Genomic DNA, 20,740 nt, shown 5'->3' on the forward strand with positions numbered 1-20,740 from the left:
CAGCAAGAGAATTTAGCAGAGTGACTCCACTAATTGCCAAGTGTGGGAAACAACTTTAAATTTCACTCTACAAATGAGTTTGCAAGGGGTCAGTTAAAGCTAATCTATTGGATTTAAATTTACCTAACACAACAGCAATACTTCCCCACACCATGGTTCATACCTGAAGGTCCTGTATACCTGAAGGAGCTTCTCCACACACAGACCCCATCGTTCAGTCTGGACAATGAGGTCCAGCTCTGAGGGCTTTCTGGCGGTTCCCTCGCTGTGAGAAGTGAAGTTGCAGGGAACCAGGCAAAGGGCCTTCTCGGTAGTGGCACCTGCCCTGTGGAACACCCTCCCATCAGATGTCAAGGAAATAAGCAACTATCCTACTTTTGAAAGACACCTGAAAGCAGCCTTGTTTAGGGAGGTTTTTAATGTTTAATGCTGTATTGTGTTTTTAATATTCGATTGGGAGTCGCCCAGAGCGGCTGGGGAAACCCAGCCAGATGGGTGGGGTATAAATAATAAATTATTGATTATTAATTATTATTATTATTCCTAAAGGACACTATCTTTTGTTATTTCTGGAACATGCACATATGCATAGAACTACTGGTGAGGAAACTTCAACAGCAGGTTCCTGCTTCAAGACTTACAACTGCCAGGAACAAAACCCAGGAAAGGTCTTGAAATGAGAGTGGCATTGCATCTGAAAGCCCAGAGCAATGGATCTCCCAGACATACCAAGCCAATGCCGCCCCGCCCCCCCCAACACACACACCTTAATGCCTTCAGGGCCACACGCTGTTACTTGTTAATTAAGACTGTCTTTGTGCTCACCTGGCCAAGAACCAGCTCACCCATCAAGTGAGCTTCCAGGTAACAAAAGGCCATCATTGAAATGCAAGAGCAATAGATGGGGAATTGTCTTCTGTAAATAACCTCTACTATTTATATCCATTGCCAATTTCTTCTTTGTTTAATCTACTTATTCAGACCTCCTCCTTTATGCTTTGGATTGTTACTTTCCCCTCCGCCAATGCCTCTTTTGCCTTCCAAATACTTTCAGGAGTATTCACACTTTCCATTTAATGACTGAATCATCTGTGCACCTCTATATGAGCTTTTTTAAAAATCAGCAAATGTACACTCTTTCACCCAAGACTTGTACATGTGCAGAGCCACCCTGTGCCCGCCCATGTTTAGTGTGTAAGTAAAGAAGTTGGAGTTCTTGACTGAAGGTCACATACAAACAGTAGTAAGGCTAGAACTCAGGCCGCCGTAATAATGTATCCCTGTTGATGGTTCAAATGATACAATAGTTCCAAATACTAGTCTCTTCTGTGGTTGGATTTATTTATAGACGTTTATACATCAGATGAAGTGTATCTTCATCTGACATATAAACTTCTATAAATAAATCCAGCCACAGAAGAGACTATTTGGAACTATTGTATCATTTGAACCACCAACAGGGATACATTATTACGGCGGCCTGAGTTCTTGCCTTACTACTATTTGCATGTTTAGTGTGTAACATATGTACAAATCTTTTGTTACATACATACACTGGTGCTTGTGCATTTCATTTATTTATTACTTTAATTAATTTCTATCCCGCCTTTCAGAAACATTCTCACAAGGCAGCAAGCACAAATGCATAAACTAAGCATACAACAATATGTAAAGGTAAAGGGACCCCTGACCATTAGGTCCAGTCGTGACCGTCTCTGAGGTTGCACGCTCATCTCGCATTATTGGCTGAGGGAGCCGGCGTACAGCTTCCAGGTCATGTGGCCAGCATGACAAAGCTGTTTCTGGCAAACCAGAGCAGCACATGGAAACGCCATTTACCTTCCTATTTATCTACTAGCATTTTGACGTGCTTTCGAACTGCTAGGTTGGCAGGAGCTGGGACCAAGCAACGGGAGCTCACCCCATCACAGGGATTCGAACCGCCAACCTTCTGATCAACAAGCCCTAGGCTCAGTGGTTTAACCACAGCGCCACCTGGGTCCCTACAACAATATATAAGTGCATAGCTAAGAGTCCCAGGCATCCCCAAACTTCGGCCCTCCTGATGTTTTGGACTACAATTCTCATCTTCCCCGACCACTGGTCCTGTTAGCTAGGGATCATGGGAGTTGTAGGCCAAAACATCTGGAGGGCCGCAGTTTGGGGATGCCTGGCTAAGACTATCAACACATTAAAAGAACCGGCACATTAAAATAACTATCAGCCACAAAACACCATGTAATCAAATATTTGTAGAAAAGCACCACAAAATTCAGCAGCAGTTTCTCGTGCTTTTCTATTAATAAACTCCCTTTCTTGGTTAAGTTGTGATGCCTTGGCTCTCTCCTTCCTTTCCAGAAACCTAGTGGCATCACTCCAAGAACCAAGCTTCTTAAGATATACATGCTAATTTCTGTTAATTTGGCAAAGGTACCAGTTTCCTGACTCAGCTCTACTGAGTGGATGGCCAGACGAGCAGGTGCAGAAGGGAATAAAAACATAAGAGCAGCTCTGCTGGATCAGGCCAGAGGCTCATCTAGTCCAGCATCCTGTTCTCACAGTGGCCAACCAGAAGTGTATGGGAAACCACAGGCACGATCATCCTGAGAGGAGAAGGGCAGCGGGGTTGGGGGAGGTTGGTGCACATTGAGTTAATGTGCATATGCTCCATTTAAACATTAGTGACATACATGCGCTGGCATGTCAATATGGGGTAGGATGTGATCCCCCTGCCTTCACTGCACATTCAGTATATTTCCTTCTGTGAAGAAATAAGACAGGCCTTCGGAAAGACCAAACCCTCTTCGGTATGTTAAGAAACGACGGGTTGTTTAAGGCCAGTTTAAACAAAACAAACCTGTCCTTTTGGCTTGCTTTGCCTATACAGTTCTATTTAAGGAAGCAGAAGGCAAACTTTTAAGAGCTCTTGTGCCCACTATGCAATTGCTGTGGGTTGGTCTTCTTGTCTACTTAACGCCTGCTTATATCCTTCCTAAATCAGATGATCCCTGTTCTGCAAGTTATTGATCTCCCTGGAGGTGGACACTTCTGTCAAGTCTCTATGGCTCATCCATCTCTTCAGGGCAATCCTTTCGTTTCTAGATGAGATATTGTGTGAAATTCATGTCTACAGGGGAGGACATTTCTGTAGATATTACAGTTAGACCCCACCTCCATTTTCATTCTGGTCAAACAGTTGAGGCTGATCCTCTCTAACACGAACTGCCGTGTTACCTGCAGCTTAAATTTGAATGCTTGAGCCACTATTAACTTGTATCTGAGCTTTATCAATCCTTAACTGACTCCCTTGTTTTCTCTGTAGAAAGGTTTAAGAGGAGGGGCATAGAGGTCCGTCCCATCATGTGAAGCCCACTTCAGTTTGAAGCAATGCAGCCCTGGCACAAGCTTACTTCTGCCTTGTGACCTAGGTCTAAACCTCAAAAGCAGTCATTTAACAATTTGCATTAAATCAGCAAATTCTCAAATAATGAGCAAACTTAGTGAGCAAGTTACAAGGGGCAGGGAGTGCAGCTTTCCAAACGCTAGACAGCTGCTTACCGTGTTTCCCCTTTTTTAATACGTAGTCAGAAAGTAAGCCATGGCAGGGTTTTTAACCATTTGAGAGCTATAAGACATACCCCGAAAATAAGCCATACTTCCGCACCAGCTAGCAGGACCCAGCATGCCGGCCGCGACAGGAGGAGGAAGCCTGCCGGGTCGGGTCAGTGCCCGGAAGCGGCGGTGGCTGCTTTAGTGCCAATAAAGCGTGCAGCAGTGCCGCACGGAGCACCAGCCAGCAGGACCCAGCTCCTGCAATGCCGGCCGCGGAAGGAGGAGGAAGCCTGCGGGGTCGGGTGGGTGCCCAGAAGCGGTGGCGGCTGCAGCGCTGACAAAGCGTGAAGCAGCGCCGCACGAAGCACCAAGGGCACGAGCGGCAGGAGGAAAGAGAGAGAGGCTCGTTACTTGCGGCACTTTAAGAGAAGCAGCCAGAACCGATCTCCACATTCCGAGCCTCCCTTTTGCGCGTGCGGGCATGTTAAAGCCCCGATCAGTTCACTCCCCACTTCTTCCTCGCCATCCCTCCCTTTCACGCGTTGCCTTGACCCCGCAGCCCCCCTCCCTGGCCATCTTCCCCTAAGTGCAGCGCTGCTTCGTGAGCGCTGCAGCCGCACGCTCTCTGTGTGTGCGCGCGTCTCTTTCTTTCTCTCCCTGTGCGTCCGTCTCTCTCTGTGTGTGCGTGTGTGCGCGCGTCTCTCTCTCTCTCCCCCGTGCGTCTCTCTCTCTCTGTGTGTGTGTTTGTGTGCGTCTCTTTCTTTCTCTCACCGTGCATCCGTCTCTGTGTGTGTGTGTGTGCGCGCGTCTCTTTCTCTCTCTCCCCCGTGCGTCTCTCTGTGTGTGTGTGTGCGCGCGCGTCTATTTCTTTCTCTCCCTGTGCGTCCGTCTCTCTCTGTGTGTGTGCGCGCGTCTCTTTCTCTCTCTCCCCCGTGCGTCTCTCTCTCTCTGTGTGCGCGCGTCTCTTTCTTTCTCTTCCTGTGCGTCCGTCTCTCTGTGTGTGTGTGTGTGTGTGCGCACGTCTCTCTCTCTCCCGCCCGTGCGTCTCTCTGTGTGTGTGTTTGTGCGCGTCTCTTTCTTTCTCTCCCCGTGCGTCCGTCTCTCTCTGTGTGTGTGTGTGCGCGCGTCTCTTTCTCTCTCTCCCCCGTGCGTCTCTGTGTGTGTGTGTGTGTGTGTGCGCGCGTCTCTTTCTTTCTCTCCCTGTGCGTGTCTCTCTCTCAGTGTGTGTGTGTGTGTGTGTGTGTGTGTGTGTGTTTGCGCGCGCGCGTCTCCCCCCCCACAGAGAAAAGGTTCCGCTTCGGCTCGTCATTCAGCCGCGCGCGCGCGCCAGGGGCATGGGCCCAAGCCTCGTCCCCCTCGCGCTTCCCTCACAAGCATCTCGGAGCGGGACGGGTCACGGCCTCCCTCCTCATTCCTCGGCCGGCGTGAGAGAGCCCGGGGAGCAGAAGGATCCCAGGTTTAACCCCCAGGTACCCCCAAGTTTGAAATCCTGGAGAGCTGCTGCCAGCCTGGTTGACAGTAAAACCTGGATAGCACAGTAGGCTAGAGTGTGGTGTTTATAATGTGCGCGGAAGAGAGCACCGAGTGTCCTGAGCCAGTGGGACCCAGTTGTACCAGCACTTAAAAAAAAAGACACCCCCTGAAAATAAGCCACCCTGTGTTTTTTTGAGGAAAAAAAGTTATAAGACGGTGTCTTAAAAAGGGGGAAACACGGTATGTACAGCCACATCATAGTCTTAGCTAAACAGATGAAATTTGGGAACATCAGGGCTAGAAATCTGGGAGCTAGTCCAGTTCCAACCCCAAATCTGCCAACTTTAAAGCTTCCCAACAGGCTTTATAGCAGCAATCAAAACAGCAGGCTCTAAATTAAAGATTTTATTAAGCAAGGCAGCCAACATTCTGCAAGGCCACGCACCCAAATCATGCTGAAAATGGCTATTGGACACTTTTGAGATTATAAGATTATATTCTTAAAAGAACAACAACATAAATATGCTAAGGGAAGCATTTGCCCCGGGAAAAGCTTCCATTATCCCTGGGTCAGGGTAGGGATGTGTGTGCATTATATATATATAAGATGTCTGCTCTATACACAAATACAATAAAATCCAGGTTGTTAGAAGCAGCTTTGATCCTAAAGGGGAGTGTTTATCAAACTACATTTTTTTGCAGAAGTTGACCCAGCTTTTCAAGTACTTCTCATCTTTCCAGCTCTCCATTGAGCATCTGGAGTCCAAATGTTGTGTGTTTACCTGTACCTCTGCCCTCTGCCACAAGAGATCTTGGGTTTCTTCACTTGTTGCATTGAATTTTATTTTATTTTATTGGGGGGGGGAGGAAATCGGAATCCCTGCATAACAAAATGAATTTCTTCTTTTTGTCTCTAGTGCAAAAGATTCAGATTTGTCAAAAGGTATGATAAAAGCACCAAACTCAGCGCTTCCCCCCCCCTTAAAAATGTTTAGGGGTGCTCTCATTTTGACTCAAGAAAATCACCATCTTATTGTTCTAATAGGGAAAAATAAATACTGTAAATCGACAAAAGTACAAAGATTGACAAAATGTTTAAGGGTATGCACACCGCTGCATTCCCCTAGAAAAAGGCACTAACCAAACTCAGTTGAAAATTATTTTGTTTTCAGTGTCCATCTAGCTGTATAATGTTATAAAAAATTATATGGGGGGGGGGGAGCAGGACATCATTATTAATGAACAGAGAGGGGTGACAGAATTTGACAGCTGCAGCCACCCAGAATCCTGTTCAATGCCATCTTCCCCGTCACCTCCCGCTAGGATGTGACCCTGCCTGAAGGAACGCTTAAGGATCTGCATATGCACACATGTCTCAACATTAGCATAAGCTCACACATTTCCCTTCTCCACCTTCCCCTCCACCCCAAACTCCTTTAGAACCAGTTACAGGTAGGTAGCCGTGTTGGTCTGAGTCGAAGCAAAATAAAAAAATTCCTTCAGTAGCACCTTAAAGACCAACTAAGTTTATATTTATATTGCAGCCATCAGCAGCCATTAACACCCATCTACAGGTTTACCACTCCCATCAGCCCATCTCCCATTCCCACCCACCCCCACCACCCTCTGTATATATACCGTGTTTCTCCTAAAATAAGACGTGCCTCTAAAATAAGCCATGGCACGATCTTTTACAGGCAAAAAAATATAAGACATCCCCCGAAAATAAGACGTCTTAGGGGTACCGGTACCTACCGTACCGTGCTGAATGGCGCTTCCGTAAGGAACTGAATGGCGCTTCCGTAAGGAACAGGAAAAGGAAGAATCCTGTCCTTGCCAGAAGCGGATGCCCACGTGGAGTGCAGAAGGACTGGGAGCCGGGAGAAGCTGCAGCACGTGCTGCACAGAGCCTCGGACTACAGTAGCAGGACCCTGCGTGACCCGCAGCTCGCACCACGCAGAGCCCTGACCCAGCGGGAGCCCCAGATCCCCGCGCCGAGCCAGCAAACAGCAAGGGCAAGCAGTGCGCGCTTTGCCGATCCCCGACCCAGCGGGAGCCGGCGAACGCAGCAGCGCGCGCCACGCCAATCCCCAGCCCAGCGGGAGCCCCAGATCCCCGCGCCGATCCCCAGCCCAGCAGGAGCCACAGCCCAGCCCCGCGCCGAGCTCCGACTGAATGGGAGCTGGCTAAGCCAGCAGCCCCAGCCCAGCAAGAGCCAGCAAACGGCAAGGGCAAGCAGTGCGCGCTTTGCCGATCCCCGACCCAGCGGGAGCCGGCGACTGCAGCAGCGCGCGCTGCGCCGATCCCCAGCCCAGCGGGAGCCCCAGATCCCCGCGCCGATCCCCAGCCCAGTGCCGCGCCGAGCTCCGACTGAACGGGAGCCGGCTAAGCCAGCAGCCCCAGCCCAGCAAGAGCCAACAAACGGCAAGGGCAAGCAGCGCGCGCTTCGCCGAGCCCCGACCCAGTGGGAGCCGGCGAACGCAGCAGCGCGCACCGCGCCGATCCTCAGCCCAGCGGGAGCCCCAGATCCCCGCGCCAATCCCCAGCCCAGCACCGTGCTGCGCTCCGACTGAACGGGAGCCGGCTAAGCCAGCAGCGCACGCTGCGGTGAGCCCCAGCCCAGCAAGAGCCAGCAAACGGCAAGGGCAACTTAATTATAATGGAATAAATGTGGAATGCTGTACCCTACTTAATAAAAAATAAGACATCCCCTGAAAATAAGCCGTGGTGTGTTTTTTTTGGAGGAAAAATTAATATAAGACGTGTCTTATTTTAGGAGAAACACGGTATAGGGTCTGACACTTCTGTTTCTAGTGTATCTGAAGAAGTGTGCATGCACACGAAAGCTCATACCAAAATATAAACTTAGTTGGTCTTTAAGGTGCTACTGAAGGAATTTTTTTTATTTTCCTTTAGAACCGTATGCTAGGATCTCTCTGTATTAGAATTGCTGTTTTATGTCTCAGAACCTTTATATATCAGTACTACCTTTTGCATAGAATTCTCTGTATTAGATATGTCTCCTGTAAAAGGAAATGCTGCATGAACCGTGTATGACCCCAGCCAACCTGAACCTTGCCCCATCGCCACCCTGATTCAAAAGACACACATGGACAAAGATGGATTAACTGGGACAGTTCATTCAAACCTCTAGAAGTGTCACCTTTTACATAATCCCAGGGGTCATCCTTGCGTGACCTGGGGGAAAACACCTGCCGGCCACCTCAACTCCCATCTAGACTGATCAAACAAAGGAAAACCCATCAGCAACTGGGAGAACAATTGACATTTCATCATATGAAGAAATAGCCGTATCAACACTCAGTTAATCCCCTAAGCACCCATTTCCCTTGTCTTTCCCATCCCTCCCAGTCCAGGGGTTTCCAAGTGGGGACAGGAGGGTATAAAAGGGAGATGCACCATTTTCCAGGGTTCCTTCCTACATTCTTTGAGGCAGGGACCCTACAGCTGTAGTTCTTTCTTTTCTGTAATAAAAGGATCAGTTTGTTTTTCCTGACAGCATTGTGTGGTCTCTGTCATTTCCCGGAGGAGCTGAACTTAGTGCAAATTTTGGAGCTTCCGACCCGCGTCTGTCCTTCCTAAAAGGTTGCGCATTTTAGGGGCATTTTTACCATAACAATAACATACAGCAATCTTAAAAGACTTAGAGCAGGCATCCCTAAACTCAGCCCTCCAGATGTTTTGGGAATACAACTCCCATCATCCCTAGCTAACGAGACCAGTGGTCAGGGATGATGGGAATTGTAATCCCAAAACATTTGGAGGGCCAAGTTTGAGGATGCCAGACTTAGAGCATGTATAGATGCGTGTTAAAGGAAAGCTTAGCTGCCTTTTAAAAAAAATTGATGTTAGGATTGTGGCTTTATATAAAAGAGTTCAGTTGTTTTAAAGATTCTTCGTTGTTTTATAAATATTTTTATGTGCAATGGGATCTTCACATCTAATGGTGGCCATTCAGAAACCCAGAATATAGCAACTGCCCTCCTGGGGTGGGAATGAGCATCAAAAATTCATTATACCAGTCACTTCTGTGGCAGCAACACTGGCTGCTTGTGGTCCTCTGAGTACAATTCAAGGCTTTGGCCTCTGGATTTCTGCAAGTGACCATTTCCTCTCCTCCTTTGCATGACTGGGTGAAAAGGAGGCTTGAGTATTCCATTTGAGATTCATGGTTGTGTAAATATGCACACTGAGGTCTGTGAATAGCCAGGGCTCCCCAGTTCCACAAATGCTTTCTTTTCAGAAGAAATAAACACATGAGTGGCACTTTTCTTTTCTTCTTAAACTCAGGCATAGGTGCCCAAGTACAAAAACATTTATATTCTGTTTTTCCAAATAAAAACTCTTTCAGGGTGGCCTACATATTATAACCCATACAACAGAATAAAGTAGGCCTTCCCTGACATCCCACCCCACCCGAAATTCAAGCTACACACAGATACAGCACCTCAATTTGATAGCACTGACAAAATGATATACAGTATAGAGGTATGCAGAGGCCATCAAACCATGGTGTTTCACATATGTATACTTGCTTTTCAAGTAGCTAAATTTGTGTTGAGGTTGCAACAGACATTTGCAGCAGTTTTGCCACCTCTTTATTACTTTATTACAGGGAGCCTGCTTTCAAATCAAAACTACAAATTAGAAACCAATTATGAAATTGGAATCAGTGTTCTGATAAAACCTCGAAAGCAAATCAGAATACATTCTTCTGGAAGACATGACTAAACATTTGCCAACTTATTCCTCGTGTTAAGTGTATCCTCCAGGGATTGTCAAGTGTATCAGCTAATTAAATACAAGCTATCATGTAGAGCTTCGTGAATTCTTGACTGCTTAGGGGCTTCTCTGTCTTGAGGACTGAGGCCAACATTCCTCACATTTAGACTGCTTCAGAAACTACATGGGATGCATTAGTTTCCTTTACATGCTGCATTCATGCTTAATGTCAATTAATTTTCTGGTGCCATTTCAAACCTTTGCAGTTGGTTCTGAGGTAAACAACTAAGGAAGTGTGTGTGTGTGTGTGTGTGTGTGTGTGTGTGTGTGTGTGTGTGTGAGAGAGAGAGAGAGAGAGAGAGAGAGAGAGAGAGAGATGAAGTACCCCCCCTACTTGCAGCCTATCTAACACAGAGAATGAAACTAACCTTCCTTAGGAGCCATCCTACACAAGAGTAGGACCTTGGTAAAGACACATGCTCAACTGGAATGTTCTCTCCTTCCTGGTCGATCGTTTGGGAGCTTCAAAAGCTTTCTACTCCCTGAACATCACAGTGTAACAGACCTCAGCAACTCCACATTTGGCTAATCTACTTTATTTACATATAAACACACACGGAGCACTGCAACAGGCTCCCTCTCTCTCTCTAGCATCAGACAACAAAGAGAAAAGAACAAAGTACAATAGTCCCACTTCACGGAACACAGTAACACTAACATCCTGTCTCTGTCACTTCCCACTCTGTGGAATGAAAACATACACCGTCATGTGATAGACAACAATCCCATAACTGCAGGCACGGGGAAGGAATCTTCAACAGCTTTCAGGCAAGTCAAGGATGAGATGTTTATTAGTTAGCATCTGGATGCCAATTGGTATCTCAACTATAACCAAGATCCACAAACGCTATTATTAAAATAACATGTGGTATTCCTCTGAATCCACAGGATTGCTGTGTAGCCTGTAAATTTCAGGCTAAAGGTTTTTAAGCACATACTTTGTCAATTTAAGAGTTGTGTACCTTCCCATCTCCCAACCAAATGACTTCCAAGCAACATCAATGCCCTTCCCCTCAGTCCTATCAACATTTATAAAATAAAAATGGCACACCAACCACCCTGTTCACAATCTGGTCAGAATTTAGACTGGACATTCTGAATTTTAACAACAGTGACACTTTATGGTATCCAATTGGTTTTCCTCCACAGGCAAAAGGCATCTGGCAGCAGATCAAGGCAGGGAATTTTCAGCAATTCCCCCTCCCAGCTGTAATCCTTCAAATCCCCTAACTCTCCTGAGCAGATCTGGGGGCACAATAGACACTGTGGGGTGTGTGTGTGAGAGAGAATCCTCCAAAACTGCCTTTCTCCTACTCTAAGGATGCCTTCTGTCCGCAGGTAGACATAAACTGGATACCACCCACAGGAGAAATTATTTTGAAGCAAATTACTCCTGATAGTTTGGGAAGCACTATCCCTTTTTCAGCAAGCGCTTTTCTCCTCTTACAAATGAGATTCAACACAATGGGATTGGATACCAGGTATCACATGAATGGCTGAAGAATGAATTACTCTGCCATTGTGTCACAGCTCTGACAACGCACAAGGGAATGTTTATGTGATCATATTCTTCTTCTAGCAAACCAGGCTGCTGCTCCCTGGGAAGGGAGAAATTTCATACATTCTAAAGCAACCAATGTGAGGTACACTAAAAAAACAGGACTCTGGCCAACTGTGGATCTCTGTTTTTTGTTTGTGTTTTGTTTAAAAATGAGGTTTGTGGTTATTTAGCATGTTTTTAAGAAAGATGTATTTCATTTGTTTTAATCACCCTATTATTTTTCAATCCATTACATTTGAGCTGCACACTTAAAAACCTCTTGGATATAGACACAGAAATGTAACATTGAGATGCCCTGAAGTTGCTTTTGGTAAAATAATGTGCACAAACTCATGGCAATATTATGAATAATTCACATATATTCTGCTTTTCCCCCTCAAGGTAGCCTAACTGGTTATCCCCCTCCCCAATATTTTATCCTCACAACAATCTCTGGACATAGATTAGGCTAAGACATGGGTAGGCAAACTAAGGCCCGGGGCCGGATCTGGCCCAATCGCCTTCTAAATCCGGCCCACGGACGGTCCGGGAATCAGCATTTTTTTTTATGTGAGTAGAATGTGTCCTTTTATTTAAAATGCATCTCTGGGTTATTTGTGGGGCCTGCTCAGTGTTTTTACATGATCAGAATGTGTGCTTTTATTTAAAATGCATCTCTGGGTTTTTTGTGGGGCATAGGAATTCGTTCATATATTTTTTTCAAAATATAGTCCGGCCCCCCCACAAGGTCTGAGGACAGTGGACCAACTCCCTGCTGAAAAGGTTTGCTGAGATATTGACTAGCTCAGGGGTCAGCAAACTTTTTCAGCAGGGGGCCGGTCCACTGTCCCTCAGGCCTTGTGGGGGGCCGGACTATATTTTGAAAAAAAATATGAATGAATTCCTATGCCCCAGAAATAACCCAGAGGTGCATTTTAAATAAAAGCACACATTCTACTCATGTAAAAACATCAGGCAGGCCCCACAAATAACCCAGAGATGCATTTTAAATAAAAGGACACATTCTACTCATGTAAAAACGTGCTGATTTAGAAGGTGATTGGGCCGCATCTGGCCCCCGGGCCTTAGTTTAGGGACCCCTGGACTAGCCCAAGCCACCTAGGGAGCTTCATGGCAGAGTTGAGATTTGAACTTGGGTCTCCCAAATCCTAAAATAATATCTTCTCTATCAGCCACCATTAGCTGGTGTATACAGATTATGATGAAAATCACCGTCTAATAAATTTCCAAACATATTCCAAGGTGCATGTTTTTCTTAATGATGTTAAGCACCATTCAATTAAGGAAACAGTTATTTAGTTTGCTCAGCAAATGTACTTCAGTGGCTGTTTCCATAGCAAAATCCATCGTTGAGTCACAATTTTGTCTTTGTTTGGATAGTTTCTCAATTGTTTAAAAATACTGCATTAATTTTATAATGGCAACAGAGAAGTGTGGTTCCAATTATAATGTATTTCAACAGCTTCTGATAAATTACTCCTTTTAAGGAATACCATCAACATTTTTTAAAAAATGTGTATGGCCATTAATTGCGATGCATGGTCAAGGAGCAACTCCATGAAATGCTTGACTCTTCAAGTGACATGGCTTTATATAATTCAAATTAATTTCAAAAACAATACACACAAGTATCCAAACCCTCTCTTCAAGTCGAGTGGTTAAGGATGAAAAAAACCTGCCTTGGGTTTTTGTTTTTGTTTAAAAAATGCAATTTTAAAAATTTACTCTTTCACTGGAATACATTAAATAGTACTTAAAAGCAGTGTTAGAAATTCAGATATACCGGTATGAGTGAATAGTCAAATATTTCCTTAAAACTAAATTGCAGTCACCACAATGGAATGTCCAGTTGTGATTTCCCCCTCAATCATATTATTATTATTATTATTATTATTATTATTATTATTATTAATTTCATTTCTATACTGCTTTATATTTTAAAGAAAAAGGTGATTTACAACACTTTAAACATCAAATCAAGCAATCCAGAATAAAACAAATTCAAGCTTTAAGGAAAGTATTTCAGATCATTCTCTAAGTGATATTTTGCATTTCCCATATTTACTTACCTACTTGATTTATATAGCTAGCCCATAACAGAAGTAATCAGAAAGCCAGTACAATCTAAACTTGTTAGATTTAGACGCCACCTCTTTCCATACACACCACCCTGGTCACTTAGCTGTGGATGAAGATCTGTTGATAGTGCCACAAGCTGTGACTTGAGCCTGTGCTTTCAGTGGTCCCAATTGGCTGGAAGTCTCTTCCCTTAGAAGTAAAGCAAGATGCAACATTGTTTTCAGTGTTAGCTGAAAACCATTATTTTCTCCCAAAGCTCTCCAAATTACTCTTTCATTTCTCCTGGGGCTAATCTTTGTTGGTTTTTAAAACACATTAATTTATTGTGGGCTGTAATCAGATTTTGTAGGAAGTTCCTCAAAACGTAGGCAAAAAATTGCGACTAAATAAATGTTGGGCCATTTCCCCCCTCCCCAGCATCTCTCCAATGACCAAACCCACATTGTTCAGAAGAGATGCTCAAGTCTCCTGAGGTGATTTTGGTGTGGCATTTTTTTGGGGGGGAGAGCTAAAAGAAAAGGATTCAGAAGTGTCCTGGTGAAAACTTCCTTCTGCTCAGGACCCAAACACTGCATTTTGTAGAGAACACTGGTTATATCTTACCTAGCCTAGTTTTCAACACCATATCTTATATTTACATTTCCGTTATCTGTGTTCTCAGCTGTTGTGAAATACCTATACAAAAGATAAGCTGTGAAGGAGGCCCATTAGCTGAAGGCAGCACCCTTCAGTTGAGACAAGTTAATTCAACAATAATGACCATTAAGCCATAAGCCTGTTTCTACCATAGTTGTGAGAAGTGGCACTTAACCCTTCATTTCCACTTTTGTACCTGATTTAAGGGACGCGGGTGGCACTGTGGTCTAAACCATAGAGCCTAGGGCTTGCCGATCAGAAGGTTGGTAGTTCAAATCCCTGTGACAGGGTGAGCTCCCGTTGCTCGGTCCCAGCTCCTGCCAAACCTAGCAGTTTGAAAGCATGTCAAAGTGCAAGTAGATAAATAGGTACCACTCTGGCGGGAAGGTAAATGGTATTTTTGTGCGCTGCTCTGGTTTGCCAGAAGCGGCTTAGTCATGCTGGCCACATGACCCGGAAGCTGTCTGTGGACTAACGCTGGCTCCCTCGGCCAGTAAAGCGATATGAGTGTCGCAACCCCAGAGTCGTCCGCAACTGGACTTAACGGTCAGGGGTCCCTTTACCTTTACCTGCCTGATGCAAAACCAATTTTTCTTGCTTTAGAAATCTGCACTTGTCTCTAAAACATAAGGCTTTGAGCCTCCTGAGCTGGATCATATTGTTTCAACTTACACTCACTTTTCCCAGAAACGTTTTACAAAACCATAAATCAGTTTTCAGTGTAGTTGTCAAAATTCCACGAGCCCCATTTGTGTCTGGTTAGCTTTAGGATTTGCTGACTTTTGAAAACACTGCAAGATACTCTTGATATCAAAATAGTACCATACGTCATTATTCATTATTGGTACAGTGGAGAGTGTTCTATTACACAGCTGGTAAGAAATCGTACAAATTGTAGAATTATTCCTTTGCAAGTTCTCTGCTACTGTGACTAATTACACAATGTTTTAACAGTTAAAAACAGCACAATTTATTATCTGCACAACATTACTTTGTGACTTACAAAAGTACATAAAGACTTTGTGAGCAAGTGCCTGAACTTTTGCTGATTTCGACAAAGCTGGAACTGCACCCATAACTGTGAATTGGTCATTTAAACACTTCTTGTGGATGTTCCTTTCACTGTCTCTGATTTGAAATACCCAAGAATGTCCTCTGGAGAATTCTTGTCTCTGGAGTGTTGCAGCCAAATGTAAAATAAAAAAATAAAAAATGAGATGTATGTTACAGAGAAGCAGTGTTCATCTTTCACTTATAAAAAGGAGGCACTTATTAACTCCTGCCCGCCCTCTGACTCCCATTGGCTCCTTGGAACACACACATATTGTGGACTACTTGCTAACACAACAAAGAAAGTGAACACTATATATAACATGAGCTCAAGAGCTGTGTGATATTGACCTCTGTGCAGAAAGTTGGCAGGATGAGGAAAAGACCCCAAAAGAAATGGCATCAAGTGATAGAGACACACTCCCCAAACAGGCAAAGAGTTGCTCAGCAGATTTTTCTATTTTCTCACAAAGTATAAAGGAAGCTTTTGTAATGTCTCCACTGTATATGAAAGACTGAGGATATATTTATTTATACCCCATGCATAGGAACCAAGTCCCAATAAAATATTTGAGAGGGCTGGATCTCCCCACAAAGATGATGGGCATTGCCATTCAAATGGTGTGCATAATCTGTGTCATGAGATCAATTATGTGGGACGGGGCTTACCTGCTCCCCCCCCCAAAAAATGTTATCCAAGTTGGCACCCCTGATTCCATGTTTCACCAGGCAGCCTACATGGTTCTCCGCTTCCACATTTAATCCTTAGAACAGCCTCGTGAGGAAGGTTTAGGCTTAGAGACAATGACTGGCCCAAGGTCACTCAACAGCTAGGTGGGGATTTAAACCCAGGTCTCCCAGATCCCAATAAAAGAAGAGTCATGACCACTTACTAATGTCCTTGCGCTATTTCCCCCTTACTCCTCCACAGAATGAGGCACTATCATCAGCCTTCAACCCCCAAACCTGCCAGTAACTTATTTAGCATAGAATTAGAATTGTGGGGTTGAAAGAGACTCCAGAGGCCATCTAGTCCAACCCCCTGCAATGCAGGAATCACAGCTAAAGAATCCCTGATAGATGACCATCCAACCCTCTGCTTAAAAATCTTCAATGAAGGAAAGTCCACCACCTTCCAAGGGAGTCCATTATACTACTGGACTGCTCTTATCACCAGAAAGTTTTTCCTACTGTTTAGTCAGAATTTCTTCTTGTAATTTGGACACTTTGGGTTGGGTGCTACCCTCTGGAGCAGCAGAAAACAAGCTTGCTCTATCTTCCATGTGACAGCCCTTCGGATATTTGAAGATGGCTATCCTATCTCCTCTCAGTCTCCTCTTCTCCGGGCTTAATGTATCCAGTGTGCTGCTCTTCTACTCCTTCACCCCATCTATCGAAGGCTTTTCATTCTAAACACTTGACTGAAGGTATCAGAAAGCCACTTGGGCAGAGAGCCATTTTCAGGGAGATTTGTGGACCATATTTAGGTCGGATGTCAACACAGTGCGCTGCATAATCCACAGTAAAAATCAACACTAGCTTAGCGTACATCGAGCCACACTGACAACTGATTCAAGAAATAAACTAGAGACTACAATAAAAATTTCAATTAACATGCTGGTGATGCACATCAATGAGATAGTGAAGTCACAGCTAGTAGGCTAAGATTATTAAAGATGTTAATTAAATGGTGATCAAGACAGTCAGCATTTACACTGTATCTGATAATTTTAACACAGAACAGTAGACAGGAATTACAATGAACTTTATATAATCAGGCGAAAGGAGATACGGAAACCAATTATGATGTAAAAGCTGGGTGACAAATGTGTGCAATAGTATTACGTAGTATTAATAAGGTATTGTAAAATTTATTCTCTGCATATGTGAAAAGTGGTATATAAATCATTTTATAAATAAAAGCTATTATTGTCCTTTATTTCAGGAAAGAAACCATACTTCTGTAAATTTGCTATGCTCAAGATTTCTCTATAGCAGACCTTTGAACATAACATATTGAAGGAAGTCTTAGCCAAGCTGAAAATTCACATAGGTACGAAGGATCACTGAGGATTCAATGAGATTACTGAAAAGAAACCACATTTGGGCTATCCAATGTGAATGTGGTGTAATGTGGGAGAGCTTCAAATTCAAGCTAAACCACGAAACACACTTAGTGATCTTGGCCAGCCACCCTCTCTCACAACGACCTACCTCACAGGTTTGTTGTGAGCATAACATGGGGAGGAGGGAACCATGTACACCACCACAAGTTTCCTCCGGGAAAGATGAAATACAAATGTAATAAATGTAGTCTGTGGCTGTTTCCTATTAACCTACGGATGGCTGCTTCCTTTCAACTTAAGAGCACAAGCATGTATCCGATGGACAGGTGCTCCAGCTTGATCACCACAAAGTTGAAGAAGGAGCTTAAATGCACCTTAAACACACCACTTTAAGACTATTAGGATATAACCTGTTCATTTATTTATTTAGGAAATTTATATATTGCTTAACATTTCTGACAAAATATCTAAGTGGGTGATCATGCGTCAAGACAATTCACAGACCATCTGGCTGCGTTTCATACCTGCACCCCTGCAGGTTATCTGCGAATAAGAATCCTTATCTTAGTTTCTTTCCTTCTTCTTTTTTTTACCACACCTAGTAAAGTTCCAGGATACTGATGCAACCCTTAGGCGATTAGTCTACATTCTAAGCCATGAAGTAATGCAGAAGTGTCGAATACACAGTTATTACTTCCTCCCTTGGGGAGGGGAGCAGGGAGAGGGGAGAAGAGACTGCTATGAAGCAGCATAAGCAAGTTTTTGGCAGCAAGAGTCACACAGAGAGACCACAGATTTAACAGCATCAGGAGACAGATTGTGACAACCAAACCACACATTTCAACTTGCTATGGCAAGACAGAGGCATAAAGACAAAGTGCTTTTGTGGAGGAGGCGTGTGCAACATGTAAACAAGATGTGAAACCCAGCCCCACTTCTTTTGCTTTCCATGCCCAAGGGTATAAGAAGCAGAAAAGTTTTGATTTCTAAGGAAGACAGATCAGATGCTCTGAAAACATGGACAAGATGTGTATCAAACACCCACACTTTTCATTTGCATTTGTGAAATGTATCACCTACAATAAAAATAGACTTCCAACTTGGGCAAATAGGGACAGTTCTAATCCCGGAAGTCTTCCAACCCAAAACATTCAATCAATTTACAAAAAGTCCTGCCAAAATAGAGGAGGGAGGGCTGAAAAAATAAGACTGCCTTTGTAAGCTGAGCTTTTGCATAAAATATATCCCTTTCAAGACCAGTCTTTTACAGCACAACCCAGTCAGAAGTAATCCCATGGATTTATTTCCACATAAATGTGTGCAAAGTATTGCACCCTTAAACTTGCTGCTCCTCTCTAAAGCTAACAATGCACACAGCACAAATGGATTAGGACATCCTGCTTGCCTGCATCCAGATCAAACATTGCTGGTGACAACCGAAAGGGTCCAAAGAAACGCAGACAATAAAACTGATTCTAACTGGGGAGCTGTGTGCATCGCTTTCGCTACACGCTGAACAGTAGCTTTCTCCCTGGAAGCCGAAGGAAATGGTTAAAGGCAGCCCTTCCTCTCGGATGTGTCTGTGCGTCCTTTAAACTGGGCAAGCAGGTTTGTTGGGACTTTCTGCATTTCGCTTTGTTGCTGTCAACTTGCTTTTTTTCCAGTTCTGCAAAAACCTTCAGATGACTTCCCAGGGCCCTTAATCACCACCTTTTCAGAGACAAAGCTTCGGCTAGAAAAAGCGTAAAAAGCGCTTGCAACACACAAAGTTATTTACGTCCGGGCAGTGGAGTCTGCGCGTCCCCAGCAGTTCCGGCCAGGTACAGCCTCTGCCTGCCTGATTAGGCAGCCAGGATCGGCCCCGCTGCCAAAAGTTAGCCCGACACAAAAGTCAACAGAAGAAAGGAGGGCTCGGCCTGTCGCTGCTGGGCGCAGCTTGTTTGCTTTCGGAAACCCGGAGAGCAGCTGAAATGCATTAACTCTTTCACGACTGCTTTCCCTCTCCTTGGAAAGGGGAAGGGTCTGCTGGGGTGGGAGGGGGCAAAGAACGGAAACAAGGTGAATCGGTTATAAGCCAGGAAACTATAACTGCCCTCTCTCCCACCCCCCGTCGCGATTCAGAGGCTTTTGAACTTTTCACCCATAAACCGACTGGCTTCTTTCCACCTTAGGCAGAAAGTAGCAGCCGACTCCCAATTTGGGAGAAACTTAAAAAGGTAAAAGTCGTCTGAAGGTGGTTGCTTTTCGTTCCATCCTTGTGCAGAAAACAGTCCGCAGAAGGCGAAAGGAAAACACGTTCTCTTTCTCTATTAACAAAGAAGAGAAAGGGCAGAGAAGGTTCCACAATGGAAACTCAGCCAACGCTGTGCAAACGCTACCTGGGAAACTGACCAGAAGAGAGGCCGAGGGGGGGGGGGGAGGCGAGGATTAGCGTGAGAAGCTAGAAGTGTGCAGCTTGGAAGTCTCGTTTTAATGGCTCTCCATCCCATCCCACCCAGTCTGCCTTGAAGGTGCAAAACTAGAGCTATTTTGCACAAAGGGCACCCCTACTGTCGTCTGTCACTCATCGTTAAGCGGGAAAAGAGGGGCTTTCCCCATATTTTATTGGGGGGGGGGGCGCAAGAACAACGATTCCAATCGTTCCATAGCTCTCAACGTTCCAAAAGCAAGTACAGTAAGACTATGTCCCAACGTTCCAAAAGCAAATAAGACCATGTCCCAACGTTCCAAAGCGGAACGTTCCTCGGCTCCTTCTCCAGAGGGTCTCGCCCACTGAGGAAGGGGACTGGTCCACGTTCTCCTTTTGGAAAGCTGCGCTCAAGCGGGCTCTCCAGAGAAAGAAGCCATCGGGGTCGGCGGGACCTTGCTCGAGCACAACCACCTCTCTCTTCCCCTTAGTCTCTCTCTTCCCCAACTCTCCCCTTTGGGGGCTCTCCAAGCCCCGACGCGAGTAATAAAGGGTACACACACAAAACACACACAAGCCTGAGCGGGAGAAGCCTCCGAGAGGCGGTCCTCCTCCCTGGTAGAAGAAGAAACGGGACGCCTTCCCGCGAGGTAGCCGCTTACCTGCCGAGAACTGCCCACGGGCCACTCCAAGCAGGGCAGCCGAGGGGGCGACGAAGGAGGCGAGCGCCGCCAGCAAACCAACAGCTCCAACCGCCGGGGCCATGCTGACTTTGGAGAACTTTTGCGAGGAGTCTCTCACTCAACTCGGGCGCTCTCTCCCGAAGCTGCGAGGAAAGCACGTCTTCCTGGCCAGTCCGGATCCTCCTGTTGCCTAGATGAAATGGGGGCGGGGGCTGGGGCGGGGGGCCACGGAGAGCCCGGAACAGCAACAGGGTTGCCTTTCTTCTCCGCGGTGTCTACGCCGGAGTGCTCCCTCCCCGCCTTCCAGGGGCAATCCCGAGCCAGGCGCGCCTGCACTTGGCGTCGGCGGCTGCACTTAGTCCACGAGAGTTACTTTGCCGATCGGCGAGTGGGGAAGGGAGGAGCCGAGCGCGCGCGTCCAACCCTCCG

General features: G+C 45.4%; 1 protein-coding gene across 6 annotated transcripts in view; it reads right to left on the bottom strand.

The window, feature by feature from the left end:
• Positions 1-20,740, bottom strand: part of PTPRK (protein tyrosine phosphatase receptor type K) — a 341,441-nt gene extending 320,701 nt beyond the window's left edge. For 4 of the 6 annotated variants that reach the window (XM_035109042.2, XM_035109041.2, XM_035109045.2 and 1 more), the window contains exon 1: positions 20,291-20,740. In XM_035109042.2, coding sequence (XP_034964933.2) covers positions 20,291-20,393 — 103 coding nt within the window. In that variant the 5' untranslated portion in view covers positions 20,394-20,740. The remainder of the gene's footprint in view (positions 1-20,290) is intronic. The other 2 variants (XM_035109048.2, XM_035109047.2) reach the window with 1 other exon arrangement.

The sequence above is a fragment of the Zootoca vivipara genome, chromosome 3, assembly GCF_963506605.1.
Source record: "Zootoca vivipara chromosome 3, rZooViv1.1, whole genome shotgun sequence".
Classification (NCBI taxonomy): domain Eukaryota; kingdom Metazoa; phylum Chordata; class Lepidosauria; order Squamata; family Lacertidae; genus Zootoca; species Zootoca vivipara.